This window comes from Stegostoma tigrinum, chromosome 41, assembly GCF_030684315.1.
Source record: "Stegostoma tigrinum isolate sSteTig4 chromosome 41, sSteTig4.hap1, whole genome shotgun sequence".
Taxonomy (NCBI): domain Eukaryota; kingdom Metazoa; phylum Chordata; class Chondrichthyes; order Orectolobiformes; family Stegostomatidae; genus Stegostoma; species Stegostoma tigrinum.
Window position 1 is genome coordinate 17,144,255 of NC_081394.1, and position 13,007 is coordinate 17,157,261.

Below are 13,007 nucleotides of genomic sequence, written 5' to 3' on the forward strand. Positions count from 1 at the left end.
TAGGGAGGCAGGGACGAGGTGGGCTGGTTTTGGGATGCAGTGGGGGAAGGGGAGATTTTGAAGCTTGTGAAATCCACATTGATACCATTGGGTTGCAGGGTTCCCAAGTGGAATATGAGTTGCAGTTCCTGCAACCTTCGGCAGATATCGTTGTGGCACAGCAGGAGACTCAGGATGGACTAAGGAATGGGAGGGGGAGATGAAATGGTTCACGATTGGGAGGTGCAGTTGTTTATTACGGACTGAGTGTAGGTGTTCTGCAAAGCGGCCGCCAAGCCTCCGCTTGGTTTCCCCGATGTAGAGGAGGCCACAATGGGTACAGCGGATGTAGTATGCCATACTGGCAGATGTGCAGGTGAACATCTGCTCGACGTGGAAAGCCCTCTTGTGGCCTAGGATGGGGGGTGAGGTAGGAGGTGTGGGGGCAGGTGTAACACTTCCTGCCATTGCAGGGGAAAGTGTTGGGTGTGTTGGGGTTGGAGGGGAGTTTGGAGCTGACAAGAGAGTCTCTGAGAGAGTGGTCCCTTTGCAAAGCAGACAAGGGTGGGTGGGGGGGGGGGGGCGGTAGAAAAGTGTCTTTGGTCAGATTGCAAATGGCGGAAGTGTCGGAGGTTGATATGTTGGAACCGGAGGTTGGTGAGATGATACGTGAGGATGCGGGGGATTCTCTTTTGGTTATGATTGCGGGGATGGGGTGTGAGGGATGAGGTTGCGGGAAATGTGGGAGACATGGTCAAGGGCGTTCTCGACCACTGTGCGGGGGGTGGGGATGTAGCGGTCCTTGAAAAGGACATCTGAGATGTACAGGAGTGGAATGCCTCATCCTGGGAGCAGATGTGGCAGTCGCGAAGGAATTGGGAATACGGGATGGCATTTTTGTAGGAATTGGGAGGAATCTGAAGAGGTTATTGATGGTGAGGACGAGTTTGGCTAGGCGGATAGGGTGCCAGTGGAGGGGGACTGGTCAGGCCTCCCGGTCAGTAAGAAGCATCTGTATGGGGAATGCAGGTGTATCGGGACTGGACTTCCATCGTAAAAATGAGGGGTTGGGGCCCAGGGAATTGGAAGTTCTGGAGGAGTTGGAGGGCGTGGGTGGTGTCACCGATGTAGGTAGGGAGTTCCTGGACAAAGGGGTAGAAAATGGAGTCCAGATAGCTGGAGATGAGTTCAGTGGGGCAGGAGCAGGTGGAGACAAAGGGTCAACCAGGGCAGGCAGGTTTGTGGATTTTGGGAAGGAGATAGAAGCGGGCGGTGTGGGGTTTCTAACACTTTGTTATCGACAACCTCACTTCGGTTACGTTCTGGATTACTGTTCAAAATCTCAATGCGTGCAGAAGATTATAAATTCACTGTAAAATTCCTCTCTGTTCATTGTCTCTCGGCGTTACCCCAGCTGTAGCTATCGGTATTCACTGATTAGAAGAGGGTCGCGGCGGAAAAAAAATGTCGCTAAATTATTTACCGCTTCCTTCCTAATTCGAAAAGCCTGCCACTATGTGGAAAGGAGGACGAAGTTTTACAAAGAAGTATGTGTTGGTACTAAGTAGTTGATTTGGTTTTAGATTACTAAAGTATAGTTCACACAACCCCTCATTCCATCGTCCATTTCGGGCGATCCTATTCGGAGGGTCGGTTCAGACCAAATGGTCAAAATGCTCTCTTTCTGCTGTGCACAGATTCCATAAATTTTCTTCCCGCTGACATGGGGAAACAGTCACCAGACAATATTTTTAAGTCGCTCTCCTTTCTTCCAAATTTACACCGCATTAACTATTCCACTCTGATTCTGTTTTATTTCAGTTCAGTTTGAAAGCTTGAAACCGGCAACGGAAAGCCTCACATATAGCATTCTGCAACCGGACAGAACTCGTGTGGTGTTTTGGAAATTGAGAAGTAACAATACGTGCAATATATCCAGGGTAGCTGTGATGGGTGACTTCAAATTTCCTCTTATTGATGGGAATCTATCAGAGCCAGGAGCCTGGATGGAGAACAATTTGTTAGTTGTGTCCAGGAGGGCTTTTTGAAGTGGTATGTTGACAATTCAACTGGAGAGGAAGCCATTTTAGACTTGGTACCAGGGAATGAGCCAGGACCGGTGATTCATATTTCAGTAGGTGACCATTTAGGCCTAAATGACCATAACTCCATAAGATTTAGAGGAGTCATGGAAGAGGACACTAGTAGCCCTCGGGCGAGGGTGCTTAATTGGTCAAGAGCCAACTACATCCAAGTCAGACACGAAGAGGAGAATGCGGATTGGAAGCTGTGATTTGAGGGCAAATCTATCTCTGGCACGTAGATAGGAGGCTTTTCAAGACCAATTGACTAAACTGCAAGACATGTATTTCCCTGCAAAACTAAATGATAAGAATAGCAGGATTCAGGAACCATGGATGACAAGGGAAATTGAAATGTTAGACAAAATAAGTGAGGTGTACGACAAGTCTAGGCATCTACAAACTGACAAAGCCATGGATGAATACAAAAGAAATAGGAAGGAAATTAAATATGCAGTTAGGAAGACAAAAAAGGGGTCATAAAGTATCTTTAGCAAACAGGGTCAAGGAGAATCCCAAGACTTTTTATGCATATATTGGGAGAAAGAGGGAACCAGGAAAAGAGTAGGCTGACTCAAGGACAAAGAAGGGAAGTTCTAAGTTGAGCCGCAGGAAGTGGAGGACATGCTAAATGATCACTTTGTACAGGTTTTCACACCAAAAAGAATGACGTGACTAATGTGCAGATCAGGGATGAGTGGGTGAATACTCTAGAGAATATCAACATATTGAAAAATGAAGTTTTGGGAATCCTAAGTGACGTCATGACAGACAAGTCCCCAGGGTAAGATGGGATCTAAACCATGTTACTCAGAGGGAAGGGGAGGAAATAGTTTGGGAATTGGCAGATGTCTTCTTTTCCTCATTGACCACAGGTGTAATTCCGGAGGACTGGAGTTTCGCAAATGTTGTTCCCTTATTTAAGAAAGGATGTAAGGATAATCCAGAAAACTATAGGCTGGCGAGCTTGACATTTGTGGTGGAGAAGCTCTTAAAGAAGATACTGAGGCACAATATATATGTGCATTTGGAGGAAAATGAACTAGTTAGTGAGAGGCAGCATAGTTTTGTCCCAGGAAGGTCAACCTGATTTAATTTTTTGAAGAGGTAATGAGGATAATTGATGGGGAAAGGGCTGTGGATATAGTTTATATTGAATTTAGCAAAGCATTTGATAAGGTCCTGCATGGCAGGTTGGTTCAAAAACTAAATTCACAAGGAATTTGGGATGGCCTGGCCAATGGAAGTGCTTGGTCACAGAAGATAGAGCGTACTGGTGGAATGAGTTTTTTTCAGAATGGAGACGAGTAACTAGTAGTGTTCCACAGGCGTCAGTCTTAGCTTCTTTGTTGTTTGAAGTATATATAAATGATCTGGAGGAAAATACGGGTGGTCTGGCAAGCAAGTTTGCTGGTGACATGAAGATTGGCGGATTGGTGATAGTGCCAACGATTGTGAAAGTATACAAGAGGATATAGTTAGATTGGCAAATTGGGCACAGAAATGGCAGATGGAGTTTAATCCAGAAAAATGCGAGGTGATGCATTTTGGAGGATCAAGTTTAGAAGTGAATTATATTATAAATGGCAGAACCCTGAGGAACAGTAATGTTCAGACAGATCTGGGCATGCAGGTCTTCATTTCCCTAAAAGTGGTCACCGAGGTAGTCAAGATAATTCAGAAGGCATATGGTTAGGGAGGCATGGTGGCTCAGTGGTTAGCACTGCTGCCTCACAGTACCAGGGTCCTCGGTTCGGTTCCACCGTTGGGTAACTGTCTATATAGAGTTTGCACATTCTCCCCGTATCTGCATCTGGGTTTCCTCCGGGTGCTCTGGTTTCCTCCCAGTCCAGAGATGTACTGGGTAGGTGGATTGACCAAGCTATATTGCCTAGGGATGTTGAGGTTAGGTGGGTTACAAATGGGAAATTAGGGGAATGGGTCTGGGTGGGATGCTGTTTGGAGGGACAGTGTAGAATTGTTGGGCCGAATAGTCTGTTTTCACACTGTAGGGATCCTATGATTACATGGTATACTTGCCTTCATTGCCCATGATGTGGAGTACAAGATTTGGCAAACCATGTTGCTACAATGTAAAACCCTTGTTAGGCCACATTTTGAGTATTGTGAGCAGTTTTTGGCAATCACACTATCAGAAGGATGTGGAAGCTTTGGAGAGAGCACAGAGAATGCTCAACAGGATGTTGTCTGGTCTCCAGACCATTGGCTGAGAGGAAAGGTTAAAAGGACGAGCATATCTTTTACTGGAAAGACGTGGCTGAGAAAAGACCTGATAGAGGTCGACAAAATTATGAGAGCAATGGAAAGAGTGGATAGTCAGAAGCTATTTTTCCCAGTGTTGAAGTTTCAATTACAAAGGGGCACAGGTTCAAGGTGAGAGGGGCGACGTTCAAGGGAGATGTGCAAGGGACGTTTTTCATGCAGGGAGTGTTAGCAGCCTGTAAATGCACTGCCAGTAGAGGTGGTGGAAGCGGGCACATTGAAGACATTTGAGAAAAACCCAGATGCAGACATGAATTGGGGGGAATAGAGGGATATAATTTTCAAAAATGGCAGTTTTGTTTTTAGATTAATTAGGTCATAATGGTCAGCACAAGCTTGGAGGGCTGAAGGGCCTCTTCCTCTCGTATACTTTCTCATTTGTTCATTCATTCTCAAGGGGTCAGTAAATATTTACAAGTTTCTGCTCCACTCAAACACAAAATCACAACTGAACACAGAAGGAGAATGAGATCTATTTATTCCACCTGAAACTCTGGCATACATAACAAATGAGACTATAGCAAACTTTTCATATCTGACAAATGTTCACCTGAACGTCCTCCAACCTGGTCTATTGTATCAGTTGCTTCTGATGTGGCCTCCACTACATTGGTTGAGACCAAGCACAGACTTGGGACTGTTTTGTGCAGCATCTGCACTGTATAATTCTAATCGACAACATCTTCTGGTCACTAACCATTTTAACACCCCTCCCACTCCATTGACGACATGTCCATCCTGGGCCTCCTCCAGTGCCAGAATGATGAGACATGCAAACTGGAACAGCAACACCTCATAATCCACCTCAGGAGCCTACAGCCCTATGGGCTGAACATAGAATTCACCAGTTTTAAAATCTCCCCACCCCTGGCCTCATCCCATGTCCAAACCCTTCTCATTCATCCCTCCTTAACCTTACACAACCTGTCCATCTTATTCCCCACCTATCTGCCCAACCCTTCCCACTGACCAAACCCCAGTACCCCTACCTCCATCAGACTATCAGCATCCCCACCTACCTTTCCCCAGCTCGACATATCCTCCCTCCCACCTTCTTGACCTGACACAGCCTGTTCATCTTCTCTTCCACCTATCTGCCATGCCCATTCCACTGACTAAACCACACCACTCCCTGCCCGCATCCACCTATCACCACCCCCAAGTACCATTCCCCAGCCCCACCCCTCCTCTCGCTATTTATTTCACATCTCCCTGCCCCTCCCATTTCTGAAACTGACCTGAAACATCAGCTTTCATGCTCCTCTGATACTCTCTGATCTGCTGTGTTCCTCCAGCTCCATATTGATTTGTCTCTGACTCCAGCATCTTCAGTTTTTGCTACCTCCCTAAAGTTATGCACAGACGGATGAGTGCAGAAAAATGTCAAATTAGCATTTATTTCCAGACAGTGACAGTCAATGGATGAAGTTCTTATTCCCAACAATTACTAGAATCTGGTCTGCAGAACAGATGCAGAATAAAATGTCACAGTGCAGATATAATGGGCCGAATGACCTTTTATGCTGTACCAATTCTGTGATTCTGATTCTGGTGAAAACGGAAATTCTTCTGTTACATAGAGCTGCATAAAACTATCACGTAGAAATGGACTGAGAGAAACAGAAATGTTCACAAATGAGCATCAGCAACGTCCAAGGACAGAATGAAACCACAGAACCCTAAAAAAGAAAATGTCCCACACTGTCAGGCAATACTAACATCTGGTATAAGTAACATATATATTTCCTACAGTCATGATCCAAATAAGAAGTTGCATTGATGATTCAGAATGGTTCTCAGATGAAAGCAGTCCCCTCCTACCATCACCTCTCCCACTGCAGATGTAAATGTCAACTCATAACTCACAAAATACAGAAGAGATTAAGACCCAGTCTCTCAACACCCTAATAACTAATATCACAGAATGAATTACACAGATATGAAAAATATGACTGGCTGGCAGAGAATTAAGAGATAACAAGGAGTAGACTTGGATGAACACAACAGGCCAAGCAGCATCAGAGGACCAGGAAAGCTGACATTTCTGAAGAAGTGTCGAGGCCTGAAACGTCAGCCTTCCTGCTCCTCTGATGCTGCTTGGCCTGCTGTGTTCATCCAGCTCTACACCTTGTTATCTCAAGTACAGGTTAATACCTACACTCACATATTCACGTGGCAGAAACAGCTATAAAGATATTGTTGATGAAACTCCCATTCAGGTAGCAAAAGAATTGAAAGGTATAGATCTGCAGAGCAGATACTGATAGAATAGATTGGGAATAACATTTGCAGTTTCAAATTGTATAAATTTTGTATAAAGTTGTACAAATTGTATAACGTTTGATAACTTGGGGCGGCACGGTGGCTCAGTGGTTAGCACTGCAGCCTCACAGCGCCAAGGACCCGGGTTCGATTCCCACCTCAGGCGACTGTCTGTGTGGAGTTTGCACATTCTCCCCGTGTCTGCGTGGGTTTCCTCCGGGTGCTCCGGTTTCCTCCCACAGTCCAAAGATGTGCAGGCTAGGTGGATTGGACATGCTAAATTGCCCGTAGTGTTCAGGGTTATGGGGGCATGGGCCTGGATGGGATGCTTCAAAGGGCGGTGTGGACTTGTTGGGCCGAAGGGCCTGTTTCCACGCTGTAGGGCATCTAACATCTAACAACTGTACTCACATATTGATGGAATAGAAACTGACAGTGACAGATTGATGATACCACTCAAGCATTCAAATTACAGAAACTAACACTCACACATTCGCACAGCAAACAGTGACAGACATAGATTGATAACTACACACAGATATGCACAAAGCAGAAACTGACAGGAACAAAATGATAATAACACTTCCAGATCCATATAACATAAACAGACGGGTACAGTTTGATAACTACACTCACATATTGACAGGACAGAAAGTGACAGACACAGATTGATACCTGCCCGCATAGATTCACATTGCAAAAAGTGACAGGTGCAGGAATATAATTACAGCCAGACCTTCACATTACAGTAACTGACAGGTACAGATTGATAACTAATTTCACAAATTCATTTGCGAAAACAGAGGCCTAGATGGATAACCATGTTAACACATTAACATAGCGGAAACTGACATGTACAGGTTAATAGCTAGAGTCACATTCACATTGCAGTAACTGTCAGGGAAAGGTTGATGATGGTAGTCACATGTTCACATGAGAGAACTGACAGTTCTGAATTGCTGACTAAACTCACGTATTGATATAGCAGAAAGTAACAGGCGTAGATTGATACCTGCATTGACATTCATATGGCAGAAACTGACAGGTGCAAGTTGGTAGGTACGCTCAAATATTTACATTGTAATAATTAACAGAGGCAGAATGATCATAGTACTCAGGTTCACATTACAGAAACTAAAAGAGACAGATCAACAACCACACTCACAACACACATTTACAATGCTGTGTTTATCGAAGTCTGCACCTTGTTATCTCTTAATTCTCTGCCAGCCAGCCATAGTTTTCATGTCTGTGTAATTCATTTTGTGATAGTAGTTATTAGGGTGTTGAGAGACTGGGTCTTAATCTCTTGGTATTTTGTGAGTTATGAGTTGACACTTACATATACGGTGGGAGAAGTGATGGTGGGAGGGGGACTGTTTTCATCTGAGAGCCATTCTGAATCATCAACACAACATTTATTTGGATCATGGCTGTAGGAAATATATATATTACATATCAGTTTGATAACTGCAGTCATGTATTCACACAGTAAGTACTGACTGGGATAGATAGTTATTTATATGTGAATGTGTGAGTGTAGGTATCTATCAAGAACAAGTTGATAACTGCACTCAAATGTTGACATATCAGAAAAAGCCAGGAACAAATTAGTAACTGAACTCAGACATTCTCACAGAAGGGACGAACAGAGACAGTCTGATAACTACACTCGCACATTCTCATAGCAGAAGTTGACGGTTACATATTAATAGCTTCACTCTGAGATACAAAGAGTAGAAACTGACATGGACAGATTGGTAAATACGTTCATATTCACATGGCAGTCATGGCCAGAGGAAGATTGATAACAAATTTCTCATATCCATACAGCAGAAATTGACAGGCATAGATCGATAACTACACTCATATGTTCACATATAAGAAACGGACAGGGAGAGAATGATAACTACACTGATATTCACACAGCTAAAACTGACATATTGATAAATACATTCAGATATTCTCAAACCAGAAACTGACAGGAACAGATTAACAACAACATTCTCAGATTTACAAAACAGAAACTGATAAGGACAGATTCATAAATATATTCACACATTAACATAGCAGAAAGTAACAGGAAGAGATTGCTAACTGGACACGAACTTTCATATCGCATAAAATGAAAGATACAGATTGATAACTTCACTTACGCACTCACAAAGCGGAAACTAACAGTTACAGATTGGTAACTATTCTCACATGTTCATCATTCTAAAATTGACACGTACAGAATAGTAAGCACATTCACATATTCACAGAGCAGAAACTGATAAGAACAGATTGATAACAGTACATATTCGGAGGGCAAAATCGTATAGATGCAGATCGATATCTACTCTCGTTGACAGTGCAGAAACTAACAAGCACAGATGGATAACTTCACTTACACATGCATATAGCTGAAAAGGACAGGGAGAGAATGATAATTACGTAGACATTCAAACAACAATATCTGACAGATATAGATTGATAACTGCATTCACATACTCACAAACTCGAAACTGATGGGCAGAGATTAAAAACTGCATCATACACTCACATAGCAGAAACTGACAATTACAAATTGATGACTACACTTTCATATTCACACAGCAGAAAATGACAAGAACAGGTTAACAATAAAACTCCCGGTTTCACATAGCACAAATGGAAAGGTCCGGCTTGAAAACGACGCATTTTCGTAGAGCAAAACCTGACAGGTACAGCCTCGTAAATACACACACATTAACTAAGTAGAAATTGACAGGTAGAGATGGATAATTAAACTCACATATTGACATAACAGAAACTGAGAGACATACATTGATTCCCGCACCCATTCATTCACAAGGCAGAAAATGAGAGGCATAGATGGTAGTTTCTCTCGTATATTTGAATATTAAAGACTGTCAGTTATGGACTGTCAACTAAACTCTCGTTTACATGGCAGAAACTGATAGGAACAGGTCAGTGGTGAGCTTCACTTTTTCACATAGCAAAAGCCGGTAGTTACATATCGATAACGACAGTCATAGTCACGCAACAGAAACTGTCAGGTCGAGATTGAGAAATGCACTCTCACATTCACAATGCGGAATTAGATACAGATTGATAATTACACTCCTGGAAACAGGACAAACTAGCCCTCAATAAACTTGAAACTCTGAACAACACAGTTCACAGACAACTATAAAGCAAAGAAGAACAGACTTGCACATAAGAGTTTGCAAATGAAACACATTGTCATAATTTGACATCGCAAAAGTACTCTGTTGAAATTAATCCTGAAATAACAATCGCCAGGTCAGTGTGAATACAACTGCCTTGTGAGTAAATAAAGTTCAGAAAAAATCCGCCAACATAGACTCGCCCGCATTAAATTATGTGGATTTATCAGAAAGTCATGAAACTGTGTTAAATCCAGTCCATACAGAGGGTCTGAAACTGACATGTGCGGCTGGAAACACAGACTCCCACATCATTATAGCAAAGAACAAAAGGCACAGAGCCAATAGCGCAGTAACTTTCAGTGTCACAAGCACAAAACAATTCTCTCTCAGTCGGATTGACAGGAATAAAATCAAGTTCCACACAACATTTAGATGCAGTTCCTGACAGATTCACTTTTCGACCCACACTACCCAATCACAGAGAGATTTAGCATGAGGGTTTTGACAGCGTATAAAGTAACCAATGAGGAACGAGGCTTTCCCCATCCTTCATTTGCATTGCTGACGCCAACAGTCTGCAAAAAGCCAGCTCCGGGCCCGCTCTCCCTGATTCTGTCACCATGGTTGAAGAAAAGAAAGGGCCAGTTGCTAAGAAGGGCGCTAAGAAAGCGGTGAAGAGGGCGCCAGCGAAAGGCAGCAAGAAGAGGCGAAAGTCCAGGAAAGAAAGTTACTCCATCTACATCTACAAAGTGTTGAAGCAGGTTCACCCCGACACCGGGATCTCCTCCAAGGCCATGAGTATCATGAACTCGTTCGTCAAGGATATTTTCGAGCGTATCGCAGGGGAGGCTTCCCGCTTGACCCGTTACAACAAGCGCAGCACCATGAGCTCCCGGGAGATCCAGACTTCCGTACGCCTGCTGCTGCCCGGGGAGCTGGCCAAGCACGCCGTGTCGGAGGGCACAAAGGCGGTGACCAAGTACACCAGCTCCAAGTGAAACGCCACTTGGCACTGAAAAACCCAAAGGCTCTTTTAAGAGCCACCCACAAATTCCCTTAAACAGCTGAACCATCGTGTCTCTAATTTGCTTCGCGGTTGGTACAGGGAAATATTTAACTTCCATTCTGCGACTGTCTTTTTTTTTAAATGAGCTGTAAATTAATGTGTGCTTTATTGAGTGAAAATTGCCCATCTACTTTTATTTTCGAAAGAAATATCATCTCGTCTCACCTTTTAGAATGTGTCCCTGTCTTCAAGTGCCCGTCCCATGGAAAAGACACCTGCCGCTCACCTTACCTATCCCCCTCATGATTTTATAAACCTCTATAAAATCACTCTTCGACTTCCGAGTCATTTCTCAGTGACATTGTTCAAATCACCCTTTACTGGATACCGCTGAGATATGAGCCCCCCTGTCAAACAAAATAAACCTGTGCCCACATTTGATTCCCCCCGGTTGAAAGAGTTCGCGCGCCGTGAGGAATTTCCCAATTCCTCTACAGCTTCTATTTTGCAGAATATTGTAAATGAGCCTTCCTGTTGTTGGTGAGAGACTGTAAAAATTAACCGAGATAAAACCTGAACAGTTGTCGGACTGGTGTGCAAGCGCGGAATTATTCAGGTCTGCTATAAAAAGAAAGGGCCGCTTTAAAATATTGTTTAAAGCATTAATACGCTCACCCGGATGAACGTTGAGATGTTTTATCACTATGTCGGGGTGCTCTTGAAATGCGAAAAAAATGAATATGTACAGAGGGCTGTTTGTGGCGCTTTTTTTTACGTTTCCGCCTTTTTTTACAGTTAAAAAAAATCCCATTCAGGATCGGAAATGGGCCGAGTGAAGTAGACGAGGGAATGAGATTTTAAAAATTGTGTGGAATATCCATTCGTAACCTAAAAGTAAATTACCTCGTTAAAAATACTTATGCCTTCCACTTTGTAAAACTTCTTCCTTTTTTGTACATATTGGCGGGCTTTTCAAATTTGGCAGAAAGCAGTTGATCATTTTGCGGATTAGCGAATGAAGCAATGAGGTGAGGGTTAGGGCATGGTTTAATGCTTCTGTCACGGTTAAGGTTAGGGTTATGCTCAGGGCTAGGTTGAGGTTTAGATTTAGGTTTACGGTTGGGGCTAAGATTACGGTTCAAACGACGGTTAGCGCAATAAGGAGGGTTATGGTCCGGGCTACGGATTAGTTTAAGATTAGGGCCAGAGCGAGATTCAATGCAGTGGTGAGATAAGCATAGAAAATAGAACACAGAACATTACAGCACAGTACAGGCCCTTCGGCCTTCGATGTTGTGCCAACCTGTCATACCGATCTCAAGCCTATCTAACCTACACTATTTCATGTACGCCCATATGCTTATCCAATGACGACTTAAATGTACCTAAAGTTGGCGAATCTACTACCGTTGCAGGCAAAGCGTTCCATTCCCTTACTACTCTCTGAGTAAAGAAACTACCTCTGACATCTGTCCTATATCTTTCGCCCCTCAATTTAAATCTATGCCCCCTCGTGCTCGCCGTCACCATCCCAGGAAAAAGGCTCTCCCTATCCGCCCTATCTAACCCTCTGATTATTTTATATGTCTCAATTAATCCACCTCTCAACCTTCTTCTCTCGAATGAAAACAGCCTCAAGTCCCTCAGCCTTTCCTCATAAGACCTTCCCTCCATATCAGGCAACATCCTATTAAATCTCCTCTGCACCCTTTCCAAAGCTTCCACATCCTTCTTATAATGCGGTGACCAGAACTGTACACAATACTCCAAGTGCGGCCGCACCAGAGTTTTGTACAGCTGCAGCATAACATCTTGGTTCTGGAACTCGATCCGTCTATTCATAAAAGCTAAAACACTGTATGCCTTCTTAACAGCCCTGTCAACCTGGGTGGCAACTTTCAAGGATCTGTGTACATGGACACCGAGATCTCTCTGCTCATCTACACTTCTAAGAATCTTGCCATTAGCCCTGTACTTTGCCTTCTGGTTAACCCTACCAAAGTGCATCAGCTCACACCTGTCCGCATTAAATTCCATTTGCCACCTCTCAGCCCAGCTCTGCAGCTTATCTATGTCTCTCTGCAACCTACAGCATCCTTCGTCACAATCCACAACTCCACCGCCCTGAGTGTCGTCTGCAAATTTACTAACCCATCCTTCTACGCCCTCGTCCAGGTCATTTATAAAAATGACAAACAACAGTTGGGTTACAGTTGGGGTTAGTGCAATGTCTAGGATTAG

The 13,007-nt window shown here is 43.6% G+C and overlaps 1 protein-coding gene and 1 pseudogene across 1 annotated transcript; both read left to right on the plus strand.

Moving 5' to 3' along the window:
• Positions 1–13,007, plus strand: part of LOC132206719 (histone H2AX-like) — a 46,214-nt pseudogene that overhangs the window by 13,523 nt on the left and 19,684 nt on the right.
• On the plus strand, positions 10,318–12,463 carry LOC132206667 (late histone H2B.L4-like). Its single transcript, XM_059641262.1, has one exon. It carries the CDS (start codon positions 10,381–10,383, stop codon positions 10,756–10,758), a length of 378 nt encoding a protein of 125 aa, XP_059497245.1. The 5' UTR covers positions 10,318–10,380; the 3' UTR covers positions 10,759–12,463.